We start from the raw sequence: 22,583 nt of genomic DNA, 5'->3' as shown, positions 1-22,583 counted from the left end.
AAACGCAATCTTTCCTTTTCTGTTACTTTTCAGCTGCGTACCGCTTAAGAAAAATCTTTTCGTGACCCTTTCCTTGACCGTTTCTTGGGCGTTTTTTTTATATGGAGTTTTGCGTTCCTTCCGATCTGCATACCAGCCTTTAATATGAAAAATAACATATTTTTTGTATCGAGCGTGGACAATCGCCAAATCTCCCCCCAACCCCTAAGGTGTCCACGTGGTTTATGCATGGATGATCCCAACATAATTGATTTAGATCAAAAATTCCTTCAGTGGCTTCAAGAAGGCAACTACCAACACATGCTGTCATTTTGGAGCAGCATTTCATTAAAATGCATTCAATACAGGTAATTTTTGAGTGATGATCAATTTTTATTTTGCAATCAACCATTCAAATGTGCCTGAAATGGGGTCGCAGAGGTCGCAGAACTCAAATTTGATGTAAAAAATAAGAAAATAAAAAAAACGAAAAAAAATTTGCACGTGAATCGTGATTCGATTCTCCGAAGTCTCATACAAACCTTCGGATAATCGAACTTCGGATAATCGAAACATCGGATAATCGATTCTGGGCTGTACATTGATTTTTACTTACATCTTCAATTCTCGGGTGAGTTTTCAAAAAGCCGTAAGAGCCACCGTGACCTCTGACACTAATTTTCGCTTTTCTCCTAAATTAAACAAAATTTAATTTATTTTTAGTTTGGGGCACTTGAAGGACGTGTAGATGAACAATCTCAAGCATTTTTGATATTGGTTTTTCGTAAGTAGGTCAAATACCGATGCAAAAAGGACTTTGTTTACCAATGGCTCTTACGGCTTTTTGAAAACTAATCCGATTATTCATTATTTGATTTCAAATTTCATGTTTGATCCTTTGTGCACTTTTTTAATTTTTTTATTACTTGTAGTTTCTGTTCTTTTTTTATTTTAAAGTATTGTGGTTATGATTTTGACGTATTTTTGTCTTTCGTATTTGTGTCTTTGTTGAAAAAATGTTTGGAAATTTCTGTCTGCTTTGGAATAAATATGCTCCGATGCATTTTTCCCACTGTGCCAGTGCTGTGAGTGTGTGAGCTCCGGCTGAGTGTTTGAGTACGTACACCCTTACCAAAATCATGATTTTTTGAGTTCCAAATCCCACTTTTCATACGATTTTTTCAGTTCAACCCATATAACCATTTTTATGGTTGTAGTACCTGAACTCAAAAAATCGTATGAAAAGTGGGATTTGTAACTCAAAAAATCATTATTTTTGGTAAAGGTGTACCCCGTGAGTGAAATTTTCACTCACGGAATCTGTCAAACCCGCGAGATGAAAGAAAAGTACACAGAAAAATGTCAATGGACGCAAGCAAATCGCTCGAGTCGTAATTTTCCAATTAAATTTTTACGTTTTCGGGTGATAATTTTTTACTAAATTGCCGTGAAAAGTGTTTTAAGATGTCCGCTGTTGGATTTTGCATTTAGTAATGTGCGAAAATTTCTCCGTGGTTGGTCGGAATCCGTGAAAAACATAAGAAAGAAAGAAAAAGTGTCAAGTGTCTCCCCCACAAATGAATTCGGGACGCGATTTTCCGGAGCAAAAGCAGTTGTGCAAGCGCTAAGATTTCGGGAGGGGGGAGTGCTGATAAAACCAAGACGAATCTGTTTCCCCACCCACTAGAGGAGGATTAGAGTAAACACAACGCACAAGATGCAGCGAAGATCCCGACCGAAACGACAAACGCTGGCATTGTTCCTTGTGTTGATGGCGTTAATTGAAACCACACCCGGCCGGGTTTTGGCGACGGCGGCCGCGGCATCAGTATCAGCAGGTGGTCCGCCTTCCTCCGCCGTTGAAGATTGGGACGATCCGGTGGAGGAGGAGGAGGGTTATTGTGCGCCGTACAACGGGAAGGTTTGCAAGTCGTTTGTCAACAGTCGACAGGTTTGGTACAGCCGGGAGGACGGGACCGGTGGGTGGGAGAACGAGAAGATTACGGCCGCTTTGTTTCGGGATTTGATCACGGATCTGCCGGATTATTGCCGACCGGCGGCGGAGGTGAGTGGCGAGGTTTAATGGTGTCTTGTTGAGAAATTGCTAAATTGCCTTTGTTCTGGTTTGCAGAAAATGCTTTGTGCGTACGCGTTTCCCCAGTGCGTCATCAAGGACGGAGTGACGATTCGGTTGCCGCTGTGCTACGAAGATTGCGTGGCTACGCACTTGCAGTTTTGCTACAACGACTGGGCGCTGATAGAGGAGAAGAAGGAGCGGGGCGATGTTATCAAATCGCGGGGTCACTTCCGGTTGCCAAACTGCGAGGAGTTGCCGAGGCACAACAAGAGCGCAAGGCCGCCAACGTGTTCCCACGTCGGGTTGACCGAGCTGATTCAAGAGGAGGCCACTTGTAAGGAAGTGTAGGAAGGTTGATTCTTCAAGAAGCTTTAATTTGAACTCTTTCCAGATGATTGCCGGATGGGCAACGGGCGGTACTACATCGGAACGGTGAACGTCACGGCAACGGGCATTCCGTGCCAAAAGTGGGACTCGCAGGAACCGCACTCGCACCACAAGCCGCCGCTCGTGTTCGGGGAGCTGCAGGACGCGGAAAACTTTTGTCGGAATGCCGGCGGTGAGGAGCCGACGCCGTGGTGCTACACGACGGACAAGGCCGTGCGCTGGCAGGCTTGCGACATTCCGCTGTGTCCGAATTCGACCGACATGATTTCTACTAAGAAGCCGGTAAGTATCGTGATGGAGTCGGTGTTTACGCCGTCCATGATTTTCCTGCTGTCCGGGATTGGCTTCGTGGCCATCGTGCTGCTCCACCTGATGGTGTTTCTGTGCTATCGGATTGCGAGGCACAACAACAATCGCCGGCAGGGCACGGCCGGCTACAATACGGCGTCCACGCAGGACACGCAAGGAATTGACATCAACAAACTGCCCAGCAATGTAAACTATCATAGAACAGGGGCGCAGCTCAATCCGAAGCTGGAGAAGCTCGAGTTCCCCAGGAATAACATAATTTACATTAAGGACTTGGGCCAAGGCGCGTTTGGACGGGTTTTCCAAGCGAAGGCGCCTGGACTGATCGCGGGGGAAGATTTCACGTTGGTAGCTGTAAAAATGCTCAAAGACGAAGCTAGTCAAGACTTGCAGGTTGATTTTGAGCGCGAGGCGTGTCTGCTCGCCGAGTTTGACCATCCAAACATTGTCAAGCTGCTCGGAGTGTGCGCCTTGGGACGGCCCATGTGCTTGCTGTTTGAGTTTATGGCGCGTGGCGATCTGAACGAGTTCCTGCGCCAATGCTCGCCCTTTGCCCAGCAGAACCGTGCCGACAGCATCAGCACAGAGCTGTCCCACGGCGACCTCCTAAACATCGCGTTCCAAATAGCATCCGGAATGGTGTATCTTTCCGAGCGCAAGTTTGTCCACCGCGACTTGGCCACCCGAAACTGTCTCATCGATGACAACATGGTCGTAAAAATTGCCGATTTTGGCCTGTCGCACAAAATCTACCTTCAGGACTACTACAAAGGCGACGAAAACGATGCCATTCCGATTCGCTGGATGCCGCTCGAGTCGATCCTCTACAACAAGTACACCATCGAGTCGGACGTTTGGGCGTACGGCGTTTGCCTCTGGGAGATATTCTCGTTCGCGATGCAACCCTACTACGGGATGACCCACGAAGAGGTGGTCAAATTTGTCAAGGAGGGAAACATGCTGTCCTGTCCGGAGAACACGCCACTGACGGTGTACGATCTGATGCGAAAGTGCTGGAGCCGGAAACCGGCGGATCGTCCCAGCTTTCCGCTGATTTACCAAAAAATCCATCAGATTAGGGCGGACTTTGATGGGAAAATGTTGATGTAGTCCCGCTAAGAAAAAGACTTTACACGGCGTGTGTGTGTGCCCATAATCAAGTACTGCCACTTTCTCGTATCTTTCGCATGGTGCGTTGCTTAACGTACAATGTAGAAACTCTTATTTGTAAGAAATCTTAAGAACTGGTTCGACTGATTTTACGATTTATTCTAGTTTTAGTTTTGTTAAACGTTTTAACAGTCCATTTACAACTAATTTACATTCAAACTCAAGCATTTCTCTAGAATTTCGACAATATTTTTTGTTTATATTTGGATCAAAAATTGTTTATGCATTCCCTATGTCAGAAAAGCCATTTAACTTTGACGTTTTCTTTTTTTCATTTTTGTCGTTTTTTTTTTTCAACAAGCCTATGAAAAACCTTCTTTAAATCCATTCTTACTAAATCCATTGCGAAAACTTTCTGTATGTAGTTGGTAACGCCTAATGGCTTACAAATCTGACCCATCAACGAAAGCTTTTGGAAAGATTCTTTCCAAAAATACTCGCTAGAGTTATCTGAAAATCAAGCTTTTTTTACAATAATCAAAAAATTGTTTTGCCAAAGCCGAAAAAATCTGGAGCAACATTTGAAACTATTATGGCAATTCCGAGCCAAGAGGTAACAGTTTAACAAAACTCGCAGTGTTATAAGATAGCTTGGGAAAGCCAGCTATTGTTTTACATTGCGAGTTTTGTAAAAAAGTTACCTGTTGGCTCGTAATTTACAAAATAGTTGGTGCAAAACAGTTGTCAAAATGCTTAAGCGCCCTTTTCTCGTGCTACTGCAGAAATCAAGTGCTATCAGCATCATCATCGACCCGACACCGTTGAATGTGATAGCGACCATTCGTTGCCACACACACGAAGTTGACACAAAAGAACACCGAGCTAAGCACTCAAATATCCTGTCTCTCTCTTGCTTGTGCAGTGAAGTCTTTCGACAACAATCATTTGAAAGCGGTCATGCATTTATGTAAATTATATAAGGTAAGACGGATTTTGCAGCTGTTCAAAAAAATTTAGCGCAAAAACAAGATTTTATATAGATATTTTCAAAAAAAAATTTGGTAATTTTACGGGCAAGTTTTGTCCGATTTTTTCTGTAGACTTCTTTGACATGCGAAATGCAACAAAAAAAAACCTTTTTTAAACGGTTTTTTTTCGAAAAAAATAATTCCAGTTTAAAGCGTTTTTTTCCGTTTGGCATGCTAAACAACTCTACACTCAAAATCAGAAATACCCCTCAAAAAGGGTTCCATCAACCTTTTATCTGTCAACACAAGGAAAACAAACCCTTTTTGAGGGTTACTTCCACCCTTTTTTTCAAGTTTACCGGTAGTAACCCTTTGCAAAAGGATAACGACGGGTAAACTTGAAAAAAAAGGGTGAAAGTAACCTTCAAAAAGGGTTTATTTTCCTTGTGTTGACAGATAAAAGGTTGATGGAACCCTTTTTGAGGGGTATTTCTGATTTTGAGTGTACAGAAAAAAATTCGGTAAAACTTGCCCGGAAATGCAATTATTGTGGAAAACCCCCTTACCTCATCAAATCTACATGCCTTGGCGGTCATGGGCAATGTGATATGAATCTCGCTGGAAATCTTTGAAAAAAGGTTTTATCATTTCTGTCCCAAAAATGGCTCCTTATGACAAAGGAAATTTATAAAGATTTTATCCAAATACAAAGTTATAAAAAAAAGAAAAATGTTATTCTTTGCGAATAATTGAGAACCTTTTATTTAAAATTTTAACAAGATCCCAATTTGATGAAATGATTTTAAAATGTAGTATTATCGACCTTGTTGTATTATATTTTCATCATATTTTACCAACGTTCTTAGGTGCCAAGTCACTAATATAATCACCTTTATTTCATAAAACATCATTTACTGTTTCCAAAACGAATCGAGGTTTGTCCTTTTTGAAATATCTCTTAGCCTAAAAAACGAAACTAACCATTCAACCATTTCAAATTACTGCTATTTTGGCGAAGCAATAGAACCGCGGCATATCGCCGGTGTGCGTTGGTTGTACAGAATGATATTTCTAGTGTTTTGCTAATCAGTTTTTACTTTCACCGCCCTCAAAGTGTGACACAATCAAGTTGAACTGAACAATAATTTGGGTAAGCCAATTTGGCATGATTTATAGCTATATCAATTAGTTTTAAGCATTCTGTACTCGTAGAGACTAAGTATTGAAACGTTTGATTACCTGTTTAAACAAATATTTTAGAATAATACCATAATCCAAATAATTTATATCACGAAACTGCATCACTAAGATAACATAATGCTTTCAGTTTATTATCTTTAATTCAAAGAATCTTTGATAGCTGATAAAGTTTATCTCGTGGCACTAAACCACATCCCGATTTTTTTTCAGTTTTTTTAATCGTTGCGGGAAATGTAATACAATTTTCCAACACAAATTAATAGTGATAACAACAACTATAACCTTGAACCTAAAAAAAATACGATAATTCCTCAAGGAGTAGAAAAAAGCATCTTTCAGATATTGAAAGTCAAACGAAAAAAAAAACGCACTAAACACACTAGAGAAGATGTAAAATTTCTATTTTTATATAGCTTGTAAGCGAACCGATGCCATGACAGTACGATAGTTTGGAAATGCGTGAAATTAAGTGACGAAAAAAGTTCGCTAAAATAGCACCATTGAAGCAACAGTGAAGATGCGATCGCAGACATTTATGAATTAGTGTTTTTTTTAAATCGATAACCTCGACATTATACTAGCTGACATTATATGTTTTGTAGGTTTTTAGATTTTTTTTGTATTATTTTATCTTGCATAAGTATTATTTATCATTGATTTTAGATTTTTTTATACATTTAATAGATAAAAGAAATATTTACCAGTGCAGCATTTTGTAAGTTTTGAAAGTCCCTTGAATCTCTAATATTTTCAAACTAAAATTTCTTGATTTTTAACCTAAGCATTAACACTGTGACGTCATAAGAAATGCTTTCAATTTGCACACAAGAAAGACATTTAATTTTACTGCCTATGAATGAAAAAGACAAACAATAATGAAATTGGCCCGGGAAGGGGCGAAAATAACATGCAAATCCAAAGAGAGACCATTTGATAGTTTTAAGTAAGTATTCCAAAAGTACAGTGTAAAAAATATATGAGGTGTTCTAATGAAATAGAATATAAATGTGTTTGTCCCAATATTGTCATTTGTACACTGTTTGCATCCGAAAATCCTTACAATGAAGTCATTTCTTGAAAATGTTTTTTTTTATCTACCACACCACAGTGTTCGGATAGGACAATTAAGGTGAAACAGGATGCCAGTTCTTGGACAACTTCAAAATCTGAACCCGACAGATTGCTTGCTTCCGACCTATTTAGCGTCAGCATAAAACAGTGCTCCGTAAGTTACGACATTTTCCATAAAAGCGCTTCCAAAAACTCTAGTCGTGGTGACAGTATGGCACTGCCTTCCCGTTTCACCTTAAGTGAAATAAATTGTTAACTCCTTTTTTTTGACGTCCTAGCCAAATGGCGACTTTGAAAGAGTTGTTTTACTTGATAAGAGCTATCTTTTGATGTTATTGACATACAGGGTGACGACATTCCAGGGTGTCAACCAAGATCTTTTTGGATGACGGTTGAAGGCTTCAGTGTGTTGGGCAAAGTTGTAGAGGATGAAATTTATTAAAAGATTGTCGAATGTAGCACTTTTTTGGTGATATCTCAAAATGTTAGAATTTTAGCGGCTTACTATGTTCTGAAAAGTTGCTTTTAACAAATAATTACACTTTATGGCCGAAGATCGCAAAATGTGTTGTGCCTTTATTGAGGTTTGCCAATGTTTAAAGTGATTTTGAGCCTATTTTAAAGGTTGCTAAGATTTAAAAATGGCGCATTTTGGCGTAAACCCAAACAAAGCACCAAAAACCTGGTAAAACCGAAAAAAACGTTTCTGACGCAACTTCAACCATAAGAATCATTTTCCCATCATTAACTTCAAAAATAATTGAAAAAAAAATCAGGCCTGAAAAGGTTAAGCAAACTCACTGTTCAAAACAAAAAATATTGAAAATTGCAGGGTGGCCAATCATGTTGGGAATTCGTCAAAATCCGCTAAAAACCGGTAAAAAGTTTATTTGTCAAAAAGTTGGGAATCTCAAGCATACTTGTCTGAAAATTATTTTCTATCTCTTGAATGATTTTATAACTTTTAGTGCAATTTTTCAAATTAATTTCACTCAATTCTTTTTTAGCAACTAACTTTAAATTTAAGGTTCCTTTCACTATTTTAACCTATTTAAGGCTATTTAAGACATTACATTACAAAATTACATTCTAATAAATAATTTGGATGATTAAGATGGCAAGCAATTGACTCAGATTTTCTTAATATGTTTTATAAACCATTTATTTTTATTTTTTTTATTTATTTATTTATTTATTTATTTATTTATTAATTTATATATTTATTTATTAGTCATCTTCAATTTATTTCCACCCCCTTTTTCATTTCCAGTTATATTTGAAATTTTATTGTTAAGCTTTTGGTTATAATTATAGACTGATTCTTTGTATTCTCTCTGAATCATTATTGTTTCGCAGGGCAGCGAATGACCAAGAAGGTTAAAGCTGCCAGAAATAAATGAATTCACAACAACAATTATCGCTTAATTTTTTTTCCATCTTTTTTTTAATTTATTTTGAAATTTTGTTTGATGGTTGAGTTGACTTTTTTTTTATAAATAGTTCTTTTTTTAAAACATGCTTTAGATAAGAAATGCCTATTATTTGAGGTTCTGAATAAGTCGGGAATGTCAAAATGGGATTCGAGTGGTCACCCTGAAAATGTTACTTTTCGATACTCAAGAAAGGTCAAAATGATACAGCTGTCAAAATGCAAGGATTTTTTTTTCTAAGAATGAGTTTTTTTTCTGAAAAGTTTTCTTAGAATGTCCCCTTTACAGGCCAAACTCGATTATCCGAAGTTTCGTTTATTCGAGTTCTGCGACCCCATTTTAGTCAAATTTGAGTTATTGATTGCCTATTAAAAAATAAAATTATTTTTTTTCAATATTACATCACCGCCATCTTAGATTTAAAAATACTAAATAATTTTAGCGTAGTCAAGGGGTCATGCTTGAGCTCGACAATCAAAAATAGTGATTAAATTATCCGAAGTGAAATCTTTCTGGGGCCTTCGGATAATCTCGTCTGAGTGGACAATACGTTAAAAATAATTAAGTTTAATTGAGAAAAAACTTGATTAATTGCAAAATAATGTTAGGGATTTTTATTTTGCCGCAATTTAGTTTTCAAGTAATGTTTCATTCAGAATATATTAAAAAAACAAAATACCCAATTTCATATAAAAATATAATTATTTCGTACAGGCAGGACATCATCGAGGCCGTTGGAGTGGAAATTCCCACTTCGGTTGGCCCAGTACTCTTCATTGCTGCATACTGCCCACGTCAGGTGAATTCCAGAGATGGTTCAGCAGCAAAACTGAAGAGCGATATCCAGAAGCTGACACGGCGGAGCGCAAAGTACATCATCGCTGGTGACCTCAACGCGAAGCATGAAGTTTGGGGCAACAGCAGGAGGAATCGAAACGGAGTGATTCTGCACAACGATCTGCAAAACGGATACTACAACGTTGTAAGTCCAGATCGTCCAACGAGGGTGGCTCGGTCTGGGAATCACTCAATCATCGACTTCTTCATTACCAATATGGCTGAGAACGTGGCTCATCCTGAGGTGTTTGAAGAGTTGAGTTCTGATCACTATCCGGTGGTTGTGGAGGTTGGAGCTTCCGTTACTCCGCAGCGGCAACCAACCCGGAAAGATTACCACAACGTTGACTGGCAGCAGTTTCAGCAAGTAGTCGACAGCAACATCGACTATGATCAACACCCGGAAACTTCTGCTGATATTGATCGTTCGCTGGAGGTGATCCAGCAGGCTATCAACCAAGCAGAGGCTGCCAACGTTCGGGAGGTTCCTGTTAATATTAAGGTAACTGATATTGACGTAGATACTAAACACTTGATTAGACTTAGGAATGTTTATAGGAGACAATATCAACGGACTGGGGACTATGACAAAAAGATTTCAGTGAACAATTTGAACAAAATAATACAAGACCGACTTGACAATATCAGAAATCAAGAATTTTCAAAACATGTAAGCCAGCTTGGGAATTATTCAAAACCATTTTGGAAACTTTCAAAAGTTCTTAAAAACAAACCAAAGCCTATTCCTCCTCTTATTATTGAGGATTCTCCTTTGATTACATCCGAGGAAAAGGCAAATGCACTTGGGCTTCATTTTGTTAGTTCACATAATCTTGGCGCTTCCATGACCAGCCGTAAAGAAACATCAGTTGCCAATAGTATTTCAACAATTAATAACTCTACCTTTGAATTTCCTGCAGATTCCCATGTTTCTGGTGAGGAAGTCAAAGTTGCAGTTAAACAAATGAAAAATATGAAAGCTCCAGGCTTTGATAACATTTTTAATCTAGTGTTGAAAAAACAGAGTGATCAGTTCTTTCAACATCTAGCCAATATTTTCAATAAATGTTTGCAACTTGGTTACTTCCCTACCAATTGGAAACTGGGCAAAGTCATACCGATTTTGAAGCCTCAAAAAGATCCAACATCGCCAACAAGTTATCGTCCCATTAGTCTTTTGAGTAGTCTGTCCAAACTCTTTGAGAAGGTCATCTATTCAAGGCTTTTGGATTTTACCAACGATAATAATATAATTTTGAACGAGCAGTTTGGCTTCCGAAAGGGTCATAATACTGCTCATCAGCTTACGAGAGTTACTAAAATCATCAAGCAGAACAAGCTTGAGTCTAAATCAACTGCTATGGCCTTGTTGGATGTTGAGAAGGCTTTTGACAATGTTTGGCATGATGGTTTGATACATAAACTGTATTTATACGGTTTTCCAATGTATCTTATCAAAATTATCCAGCACTATCTTTCGGAGAGATCGTTCAAGGTTTTTCTGAATGGGATTGCTTCTGGATTATTCAACATTGATGCTGGGGTACCCCAAGGAAGTATTCTTGGCCCACTTCTGTATAATATTTTTACATCTGATTTGCCTACTCTTCCTGGTAATGGTGTGTTGTCACTTTTTGCTGATGACACTGCCGTTATTTATAAGGGTAAAATAACCAGATATTTAGTTGGCCGTCTTCAAAAGGGTCTTGACGTTCTTTCCGAATACTTTGGCGACTGGAAAATTCGCATAAATGCAGCCAAAACTCAAACCATCATTTTTCCACTTTCCAAATCGGCCCGATTTGTCCCAAAGGATGATGTTTTGATTAAAATGAATGATGTTTCGATACCCTGGTCAAAGGAAGTTGTCTATTTAGGTCTCATACTTGACTCGAAACTTTTGTTTCGGCAGCATGTAGACAAAATATTGAACAAGTGCAGCATTCTCATCAGGTGTTTGTATCCTTTAATTAACAGAAAATCAAAGCTTTCTTTGAAAAATAAGCTAGCAGTTTACAAACAAATAATTTACCCCGTTATTGAGTATGCAGTACCTGTTTGGGAGTGTTGCGCTAGAACTCATAAATTGAAGCTCCAGCGTGTCCAAAACAAGGTACTCAAAATGGTGTTGAATGTTCCTGGCTGGACAAGATCAAGTGAGGTTCATGAATTAGCAGAAGTAAAAATGTTGGATCAGAAGATTCAAGAGAAATGTTTGAAATTCAGGGAAAAATGTGCTTTTTCTGAATACCCCTTGATTCAAGGATTGGTTTAGTTTATGGTAAGTTTAAGTTAGTTTTAGGTTAGGTTATGTTTTCTTAACATTTTTTTTTTCCTCATTGTACCTAGTGTTACAAAAATGATAAATCATATACTTTTAAAGTTAAGAAAATGAACAGTGTTTAAATCACGAAAAGCAAACTAAAGCTGAAGAGCCACAGCTGACCACTTATTATGTAAACCAAATGTAATTATTATAAGAAAGATTCAATAAAGTATATTTAATTCAAAAAAAAAAAAAAAATTCGTACAGGCACAGCAGAATAAAACATTATTATTTTATGAAAGCTTAATTTCTATATTTAATAACAAAAAATATAACTAACAACAACACAGTAACATTCAATCGTCGTTTACGACAATCTTAAATAATTATGCTTTTCTAAAATACTATCACAATTATTTTTGCACTTTCCCAATAAATTTACACTTTCACATCTAACATGCTTCAAATTAAATTTTATTCACCAAAACCCCTGGGTTAGTTGTCCAATATGTAGTGTTAAACACTTTTGTTAGTTTGCACTATTTTGTTGATTCTGTTCCATTTACTAAAACAAAGAAAAAATCATGTTATTTTTAAAAGTACACAAAATTTCAACTTAAATTCGACCAACGTCACACATTTGTCAACACTTTTTTTTACCAAAATACACTAATTGTTCACGCGTGATGGAAATATAATTCGCAAATGTCCGTTAAAAGTTTGTGTTTTTCAAAATTCACAACATGATTTTTTCTGTAGCTTCTTTGCTTCCACACTTAAACACCATTCGCATCCATTGTGTTCATTTTGAACATTGTTTTCAAGATGTCGTAGTCCTCGTCGGTAACTTGAGAAGCAAGGTCGTAAATTTCGTGCGGACCCTGCAGAGATAAAAGGAAAAAGGAGGTTTTTACACTCACGTGATCTTTCCTTCGCGCGTGTTTAAATCAATTCATACCTTCCCCTCGAGCAGTGGCTTGGGTTTTCCGGCAATTACCGTTGGCACGTTAAATCCAGATCCCGGCAGCGGTGCGTCCAGAATGTGTGCCGATCCGACGGAATCGACGCCGCAAGCCATTATGACTAGTCCGGCCGCGATGATAACACAGCTTACACGCATCGTTAATTAGCGGAATTTTGCTTGTTTTTTTTTTGTTTTTCAAAAGTTGCAACCGATTTTGTGAGGTGTGTCGCACACAATCTAATGCGGCGATTCTCAGAGAGTCGCGAATATTTATATTGGAGATGGAGAATCCGAACCCGGGGTCGGATTTGCGTCACTTCGGGGATGGATGATGGACGACTAACTCTGCGTGCAGAACCCGACCGTGGCCGGTTATTCCAGCGATTGGTGGACGATCACCTCCTCAGTGGCTTTCATCTTTCTTGATCATACTAGAAAAAAGACGCGAGCTGAACGGTATAATTGATGGCGTCTCCGGAGCTTTCGTCAGAATTGAGTTGCAAAACATGAGTGTCGAATTAGAACGATTGAAATTGAAGCTAAGTTTTTAGAACAACAGAAAACAAAGGAAAACATTTGCTTAACAGTGGAATAGTTCGAAGCACAGCTGTCCAGTATAATTAAATTAGTTTCACTAAAGTTGTTGCACCAATGTTGGTTCTCGTTGTAACTGGTAAAAAGTAACTAAATGTGAAATTTATTTCATAGATGTATTGTCCGCTAAAACCGAACGTGTTATCCCACAAAGTCGAAAAGAGTGCTTCAAAACTGTGAATTTTTAGTTTTTTCGACAATGTTTTTGCTGGTGATCAAAATCTCAACCCAAATATGAGTGTCTTATTCTATTTATCTAACCTTGAAAAAATATGTGAAATTGAACAACTCGACATTTGATGTCAGAAAACGCTTTAGTTTCGTCAAGAACACGCTCCAATCGACAGAAATTACAATTTTATTTACCGGCCGGAAAATCCCTAAAATTTCATTCTGTTGATCTATTATATCTTAACGAAATTAAAGCATTTAATGACATCAATTTTAAAAATGTCTAGTAGTGTAATAGGTTTGAGTGCCTTTTGAAATGTTAGTCTTCATTAAAATAATTATCGGAAATCACAATTTGTGTTCCGTGTACTTATATACCAAATTGATTAGAAAATTCATTCAAAAGTTACAGATTTTCGAATATTTATGAACCATTTTTGTATGGACAGCTGCCAAAATTGTATGGAGACTTGTATGGGTGAACCAATGACACAAAATAGTTTCTTTGGTCAAAATGAAGGCCCCTACAAAGTTTGATCCAAATAAAAAAAAAATCAAAAAATAAAAATGGTAAAAATCTGCCGATTTCGTGGAGAATTGCTCTTATGCATCATTAAGGCTACCAATTTTCAACACTATGAGGAATTAATTTATAAGATTTAACAATTTGGGACTTAAAGAAATAAAAACTGTGAGGAATTCACATCTTACAAAAATTTACTTTGTTAACAGTTTGCTTTTGTCTAGCACGCTTTAAAAACACGTTTTCACAAGCTTTTGATCAGCCAGAAAAAAAATCTCAGCTCAGTAGACATCAAATAGTTTGGCCTTGTTCCATCCATCAAAATTTTTCCATAAAAACTTTAATAGGTATTTTGTTTTCAAACAAAATTAACCGAAAAATGGTCAACCCGGAAAATTGCCTAAATATCGTTAAAACAAAACAAACAGACAATGAAATGAAAATTTCATCCATTGATCCAGATAAAAAATATTTGGGATTATTGTGAAATTTCAGTACCGCAACAAGTTTGTTTCATAAAAAAAATCTCGTTAAAACATAGAATTTTTGAAAATTAGCGATTGCAAGTCACCTGTACTGGTTTACAATTGTTCGTGAAAATGTAGATTTAAATGTAAGTGGTTTTTTAAAATCAAGCATGAGTATTTTTCAGTAATTCACCTTCAAATAGGGAAAATTCTCGTATTTTTGGAAATCTGTCCTTATTCCGTTCCGTTTCCAATTTAAGCTATTTAAACAAATTGTTTTGAAAAAGTTTTGATGAAAACTTGCTTGTTTACTTCCCATTAAGCTATTTATTGCTTGAATATGGGTTGAAAACGTTTTTGAGAAGCTGTAATTAATTGAACGCCGAAGTGCTGATATGCCAACATTAGATTCCCAAATGGAAATAAATTGACTTGCATATGAACTTATATTATGTCCTAACGCACACTATCCAAACACGTAGGGGCAGGGGGGGCAGAATGGACCAGGGGGGCAGAATGGGCCACCCTTGGTTTTGGGCTTTAGAATGGATTTAGACTAATTGTAAGGCAAGGGTCTTATAAAGGACGTCAAATAACTTCACCATACCGAAAACGACGTTTGAATTCATTGTATTTTTCGAATTATGAGCAAAAATGTAAATTTATTAGAAAAACCACGCAAATGTTGTTTATTTCGAGGTTTTTAAATAAGCTTTCTAAAAAGTTGGATTGTTTGAAAAAGTTTGCTCAATGCTTATAACGATACTAGATGTTACTACCAAGGTATACAAACAACAACGGAACCTTAAAATCATTTAGAGGCTTGGTGGTGGAAGTGTTGAGCATAAGCATGAGCATGAGAGACCACCCATGGTTGTCCTTCTCCGTTGCTGAACAGGACCATAATATCCCATCAGCACAATCGGTCACACGCTTCAACGATCAAATGATGTTTCCCTTATCAACAGCATGCATGAATGCGCTGAAAAGATAAAACATCACGATCATCAAAACTAGAGCCGGTGCGAATAGGAAACAGTCGTTGGCCACCAACGGCGCCCGCCATGTCAGTTTGTAGATCTCGAGGGATTGGGACGGGAATGTTAGTTAGCACAGGTTGCTACAAAGGGTGGGTTCTATACGATATCCACACCCCCGCGTGTGCCGGAAAACTACTTCTACTTGGGATTTTGTTAGTGGGTAAGGGTAATGGCCAGGATTCAACATAGAGGATGATGATGCGACCCAATAATCAATGAATTTTGTTTAATGGTGTGATGTATTATGCATTCTCAAGGCAATCAGTCGGAGTATGCGGATGAGACTATTCCCGGTTATTTGGTGTTGAGTTTAGCATAAATGATTTAATCTTAGACAGCCGGCTGTGGAAAGATAAAACGAAATAAAATGCGAAAACGCGAAACCGCCCGGATCGAAATACACGCACAATCGGGGGGACAACAAAGACGGAGACGGCAACGAAAATCCTGCGTAATGACCGCGATGCACACCGTTCAAATTCTCCAACGCAACTGTCAAACATCCCGAAACCGCCCGGATCGAAATACACACACAATCGGGGGATTTAGAGGCTTGGTGGTGGAAGTGTTAAAATAAAATCCACTTGGGGGCAGAATGGACCACCCTTATCCTGCCTTATATAAACAATAAAAAGTTATGAAATTTGTATTAAATGGATTATTTCACTCCTGGTAGCTTCACAAATAAAGTTTAATGCAACATTAGTTGATTTGCTAGTTGTTTTGATGATTATTTGTAAAAATAAAGTCCTTTTTCAACATATTAACACTATTTTCAAAAATGTTTGTTTTGGTAAGTGACTATTTTTATCAAAGTGGTCTAACTTCATGGAAACTATGTTAGAAAGGTACCTTAAGTCATTTTTTATCTCCCTTCAACGTTGTATTAGACGAAATGGCTTGTTTTCTAAGGTGGCCCATTCTGCCCCGCACCCTAGAAAAGTAGTCGAAAAAACTTTTTTTTTAAAGTGGCTCAAAAATAGTTTTAAGCTAAAAAATTTCATCAACCAAGTATACAACATTGAAGGGAACATCCCAAAGCATAAGCCTACTACACTGAATTCATAAGTTTTCATGTTTTTCCATGGTTTTTGGCGCATTTTACTAAGGCGGGCCATTCTGCCCCCCCTACCCCTATTGGGTAATGCCTGTGAGCAGGGTTACCAGGTCTGAAGGGTAAAAAATCTGGCAAAAAATCTGGGAAAAATCTGGCTAGCCACTTTTCTCAAAGTAATAAGCGATTTTTTGTTCAAAAACAGTGTATTTTCACTTTTTATACATTATAGCTTCACAAAATACGTCAATAAAACAATGTGTGGAAGAAATAGAAAATTATTTTTTTCTAATTGGCGCTCAAAAAATCTGGCAATGCCAGATTTATCTGGCAACCTGGCACCCCTGCCTGTGAGTGCGTCGTTGGCCCTGTTCGTTTGACAACGACCGATGCCAATTTAAACCATCTAGGTTAATTATCAGAAGTTATTGTGAGACTTTTTTGAGGACTTCGGATAATCTAGCCTGACTGTTACTGAATAACTAGACGAATAGAAGCCTGAAAAGTTCCACACTATTGATTTTCCGGAAATGCTATTCTTCTGCTAAACATAGAATAAACAGAGTTCAGAACAGGTGTTAAGAACCGTCGTATGATTTTTATGTTTGGCTTATTGAGCTCGACCAAAATTTAACACATTCAGTCATGCGTTGAAGTAGAACAGAATATCACAGTAAAAATGTTGAATCAATTTTTTGCTTTATTGTTTTTTTTTTTTTTTGCTGCTGTTCTCATAAATGTTACATACGCGAAAAATCAAGCTGAGAAAAACGCAAGGTAAATTTTGTCCCACCCATAAGATCACGTGTTAAGATGTCATAAAAGAGGGGTTATATCGAATTTTCAAGTTTGCATGCTTTAGAATCAGACTACATCATTAACTCAAAAGTGGCTCAAGCCGCGAGTCGATTCTGGTTCGAATTTGAGGTAAATCGACTCGAGGCTCTAGCCAACAATCTCTCTGGGCATATGGGACAATTACACGAAAAGGAACAGTTTAAACTTTAGAGATTTCTTTTATTTTTCTGTATAACACGATAGTTTTTGATTTTGAAAAGCATATTTTTATTCAATAACGAGAGCATGATTTCAAGCTTCACTGTCCTGCAGATTCTAATTCGACATTTTTTTTCATAATCTTTATCCACGATCCTGCGCAGAAGATTTAAACCTAAACATCCTAACTAATGGCAGTACTTCCGTCCTTAGAACAGAACAGATTTAAACAACTTTTCTGGATGGTGCCTCCCTCAGTGCTTCTTGTGATGCCGCCTGTGGCGGCGGTGCTTGTGTTTGTGCAGATGTCCTGCCGCTACAGCATGTTCCAGCCAGTAATAATTCGAGCTGTCCGGCACCAAATCATCCTCGTCCGTTATCTGACTGGCCAAGTCGTACACCGTTTGTTCACCCTGTGAAGTGGTTATGAAATTGTTAGTTGAAATTGTAACATTTTGTTTTGGGATTGATATTATTACCTGCTTTTCCAGCAGAGGTCTGGCTTTCCCGGCGATTGCTGGTGGCACTTCCATGTTGCTCAGCGCTCTCGGAGCATCGATTATGTTTGGCATTGGTGCTCCTTCGGTGGTCCTGTAACCACCCACCAGCAAAAAGACCAACAGTGCAAAAATCTTCTCTTTAACAAATTGCATTTTGTTCACTGTACGATATTCTCTGATCAGTGTCAAATCCCGAAATGTTTGCCAATTCCACGAATCGATTCGGTTTTATACCAGCTCCATCATTTCGGTGCCATCTTCCGAATCGGCCAAATTTACATACCCTGGACATGGTGGCAAAGTTCGACAGAAGCCTCGTTGAAGTTCCAAAAACAATAACTTGCGTAGCACGTCACGCGGTCAACGCGATCTTCAGCAGAACTCGAACCTCCAACCTGCTGGAGGTGTGTACCGGTGGTGTGGGACCGCCTAATCCACCGCCCATCAGAGCGCAGAGATCAACGCGAGGGAGCTTCCCCAGTAAAAAAAACCATCGAAAAACCAGTTTTCCGTCCGCGTGATCGATTTCGGGGTTCGTCGCTTCGCTCAAGCACGTGCTGTGATGTCACTGATGGCTTTGCTTACTCACGCGCGCGAAATTCCTTGGGAGATACCTTCTCGCCTTTCTCTTTGCGGTGTTGATTCGTCGTTCGGCGTCGTCGTCGTCGCGACGCGCGTGATTATGTTTTGTTTTGTTTGAGTAGCAACACCTGTCAGACAGGAGGCGCCGCGCCGGCCCGCTTGGATCGGTTGGATAGTCAGGATGATCGGCAGAAAACAGCAAAAAAAAAGTTGATGCGTGACTTGGACCACGGAGACATTTCTAAAATACGCCCAAGGTGGTCTGCGACATCAGGATGTGATTTCTTATCGATGCCATCTGCGCCCTCTAATTCTCGATGTTTTCAAAATATTTTTAATTTAAAAAATATATAAGTTTAAATTCATGTGTATGCTTTAAGAAAGATAGATGATAACTTCCTATCTGATTCATCTTTCGCTTTATACTGGACATTAAAGGACAACTCTCGACTTTGTTTTGATAAAGTCGATATTCTTTGATTAGAATCAGCGATGGAATAATCATCATCAAAAGAAAATCATTGGACGTTCATCAAGAGAAAAAATCCGAAGTGAGTATGGCTCTTCTCTCTCGCGCACGAAAGATCGGTGAAAGGAATCCAAAAAAAAACATCATCTTGATTATTCGGCGGAATATCTTATTCACTACTATACCAGCAAGTGTAACGTCACACGTCGAAATATGACCTGTCACATTTTGTAGATGGGCAATGTGTGTAAACAAAGTGAAATAAATATTTTTAAGTGGTGCTGACAAGGAAATTCACAAAAAATCATCAGCAGATTGATTTTCTTGGAGAAGTTCGGGAGCGATTTTCTTTTCCGTGATTTGCCTCCACTCTCTATCGCAGGTGAAGAAAGTTCGCAAGCGAAATTGATTTTTTTTGCGATTATTCCATCCCTGATTAGAATGAAACGTGGTTCATACATTCTTTATGTCAAAAGCTGCCGAAAGAAGCCATTTCGCATGATTTGTTTTTCCATCCTAATATGGTCCTAAAGCCCTATGTAATTTTTTTATGTACAATAGGGTGGTCCAAATCTGGACTTCCTCGGGGCTACCCCCTGGAATCAAAGATTGATCCATCACTAGGCTAAATTTCAAATTTAAGCTCATTCTGACCACGGGAACCCCTCCCTCTGATCGATTGAAGTTTGTATGGGAAAATCGTCAAAATTTAAGTATCTGTATCAGTTTTTTTTACCTGTGGAGGGTGCAATAGTCGTCCAATCTTTATCAATAGGGTCCTAAAGCCCTATGTAAATTGTTACACGCAGAAAAATAAGGCATATTAGAATCAACAAAACGCTTTGTTGATTTGAAAATCAAGATTTTTGTTGAATCGACGCCAGCGATGGAATAATCATCATCAAAAGAAAATCATTGGACGTTCATCTAGAGAAAAAATCCGAAGGGAGTATGGCTGTTCTCTCTCGCGCACGAAAGATCGGTAAAAGGAATCTAAAAATATCATCATCTTGATTATTCGGCGGAATATCCATCCCTGATCAACGGCGGAATATCCATCCCTGATCAACGCTAAGCGTCAAAGCTACTTTTTCAAAACATTAAAAGATTTTTGTGGAATTGAGAAAATCAAGCTTTGTTTCAACGCAAAATCGGCGTTGATTATATTCAACAAAAATTTTGTTGAATCAAACCTCGTACAGGCTGATTCTACAAAATATTTTTCTGCGTGTATGTACATTGTACGTTATGTACAATGGTAAATAACACGATCAAAAACCATTTCTGATCACTTTTTTTCATTTTGATGAAAATAAATAAATTGACAAGACAACATTTTTCGATGGATCAACTATGGCTTCCTTGGAACGAGCTGTCAAGTAGAACCTTTTCTGTCAAGAAGGGCCGCGAAGTTATTTTTTAAAGCTGATTTAAAAATTTATTCTAAATCCATTGCGGTCGTACAAAGTGTAATTGTACTCAGAACAGTAATGTCACAAATTTGAGCTTAATTTTAGAACCCAATTCTCAGATGTAGAACCTTCATTGAATTTTGAACAACTTTCTCGAAGACATCATTGAAGCCGGACGGGTGTATTCCGAAATTACAGAATACTTTCCCGAAGACAACATATTTTTAGATTTTTTTGCTGAAAAGTTATAAGTTTCCGAAAAGGACCGTTTTTGAGCGGCCGGCTCAAAGCAAAGCCGGCAGTCCGGCAAGAGCGCACGCACGTACATTTAAAAACAATTGTTTTTACGGTCTCTAACTCTCTAACGGCCCTTTTCGGAAGCTTATAACATATTAGCAAAAAATCCTTAAAAATATGGTTTCTTGGGGAAAGTTGTTAAAAATTTAATGAATGTTCTACTTAAAGAATTGATGTAGAACTCCACAAGTAAAAAACTGAAACAGTTGCTTTTCTCCATACATTTTGACGATTTTTCCCATACAAATTTCAAGCGATTAGAGGGGGGAGTTACCGTGGTCAGAATGAGCTCAAATTTGGAATTTAGCCTAGTGATGGGTCAATCTATGATTTCAGGGGGTAGTCCCGAGAAAGCCCGGATTTTTACCACCCTAATGTACAACGGTAAAAAACACGTTTAAAAACCATTTGTGATCACTTTTTGTTATTTTAAAGAAAGAAAAAAAATATGTTCACAAGACAATCTTTTTTCGATAGATCAACTATGGTCCCCTTTGAAAGAGCTTTAAGTAGAAACTTTTCTGTCAAGAAGGACCGCTAGGTTAATTTTTCAAAATTGATTTAAACATCCATTTCAAAATCTTTGTGGTCGTACAAAGGGTCATTTTACTCAGTTACTCGTTGTGAACAATAATATCAGCAATCTAAGCTTAATTTTAGGACCCAATTCTCCATACATTTTTTTGCGGTCCAAAAAACATTAAAAATCTTTAAATTGCTCGCATTTATAAAAACGTGATGTAATCCAATTCTCTTTGTTGCATTTGAAAGGGCTTTTGAAGCACTTCAAAATGTGCCATAAGAATCCGAGTTTGGTTTGACTTGTTTTCATAGCTTTTGCAAATAACTGTTGAAAATTGATATTTTTAAAACCTCGAAATCTGTTTGCCACAGCATCGAACACCCATACTCCCTTAGGCCAAAAGTTAGAGAATGTTATGAGCCATATGCCTACGGCATTACCACAGAGTAAGACAGAGTCACCACTGCCTCTTGATTTTTGGTTCAACTTTGTGGTACATCGCAGGTACATCACATGCCTGCTACCAGCAAACCTTATGGAGCCAAAAAAATAAATGACGTTTCTTCGGACTGGTCACTCTGGGTTACTCTGTGGCATTACCCTGTATGCCTACATTTACATTACGACACTTTTTTTTCTCAATTCTGACATATTCGGAAATACTCAGGTAATTTCACACTAGCAATGGAATAATACATTTAATTTAGGGACCAGCCATAAATCCGAGTCACGTATCCTAGTGGTAACGCTTCCGCCTCGAAAGCGGTAGATCGGGGTTCAAATCCCGACTCGGACCTAATCTTAACCTACAACTTTGCCTAAGTCACAAGATCGATTAGAAAATCTCCCTGATATATATTTTCAAATATTCCCGTATTCTTTTCGTATGGCCAGCATAAACAAATTTAAAAAAAATACACAACTGATATTGCTGGAAAAATTTCAAATTCTGCTAAATTACTCTTTAGATTCTCGATAAGTTTGATATTTGATTTTTAGATCCGTTTTGCTGGGACACGGGGAACATGTATGATTAATAAAATGGCTCTCAAAAATCGTCATTTCAAGCAATCAGGGTCATATTTGGAGGAAACGTGCGTCTACTAAATACTTTTGGACCACATGAGTGGCTTAGATCATAGACGCTCTCTTTTAAAATTATTCATAAAAGTTTGACTTTGGGGTGTAAATGTTAATTAAAGGCCAAAAACACATGTTCGCTCGAAGCCTGGCGTAAACACAAAAACATATATTTTTGAAGATTTCTTTCGTCATAATTCAACTCAGGTCCTATGCAAAAAAAATGTTTCGGGAAGTAACTTTCCAGGAAGTTGTTCCTGCCAATTGCGTCTACAAT

The 22,583-nt window shown here is 38.0% G+C and overlaps 3 protein-coding genes across 3 annotated transcripts; 1 reads left to right on the top strand and 2 right to left on the bottom strand.

Moving 5' to 3' along the window:
* The first annotated feature begins 1,315 nt into the window (after positions 1-1,315).
* Positions 1,316-5,735, top strand: LOC120429713 (tyrosine-protein kinase transmembrane receptor Ror2). The gene is made up of 3 exons (XM_039594752.2): positions 1,316-2,044; positions 2,111-2,390; positions 2,448-5,735. The coding sequence occupies exons 1-3, from the start codon at positions 1,697-1,699 to the stop codon at positions 3,860-3,862; spliced, it is 2,043 nt and encodes a 680-aa protein (XP_039450686.1). The 5' UTR covers positions 1,316-1,696; the 3' UTR covers positions 3,863-5,735.
* Positions 5,736-12,085: 6,350 nt separating this feature from the next.
* On the bottom strand, positions 12,086-13,145 carry LOC120429709 (uncharacterized). Its single transcript, XM_039594743.2, has 2 exons — positions 12,593-13,145; positions 12,086-12,515 (listed from the first exon to the last, which is right to left on the bottom strand). Exons 1-2 carry the CDS (start codon positions 12,752-12,754, stop codon positions 12,411-12,413), a joined length of 267 nt encoding a protein of 88 aa, XP_039450677.1. The 5' UTR covers positions 12,755-13,145; the 3' UTR covers positions 12,086-12,410.
* Positions 13,146-17,528: 4,383 nt separating this feature from the next.
* On the bottom strand, positions 17,529-18,689 carry LOC120429718 (uncharacterized). Its single transcript, XM_039594764.2, has 2 exons — positions 17,923-18,689; positions 17,529-17,856 (listed from the first exon to the last, which is right to left on the bottom strand). The coding sequence occupies exons 1-2, from the start codon at positions 18,094-18,096 to the stop codon at positions 17,698-17,700; spliced, it is 333 nt and encodes a 110-aa protein (XP_039450698.1). The 5' UTR covers positions 18,097-18,689; the 3' UTR covers positions 17,529-17,697.
* Positions 18,690-22,583: the final 3,894 nt, after the last annotated feature.

Source organism: Culex pipiens, chromosome 3, assembly GCF_016801865.2.
Source record: "Culex pipiens pallens isolate TS chromosome 3, TS_CPP_V2, whole genome shotgun sequence".
Lineage (NCBI taxonomy): Eukaryota > Metazoa > Arthropoda > Insecta > Diptera > Culicidae > Culex > Culex pipiens.
This window is presented reverse-complemented; position numbering and strand designations above follow the sequence as displayed.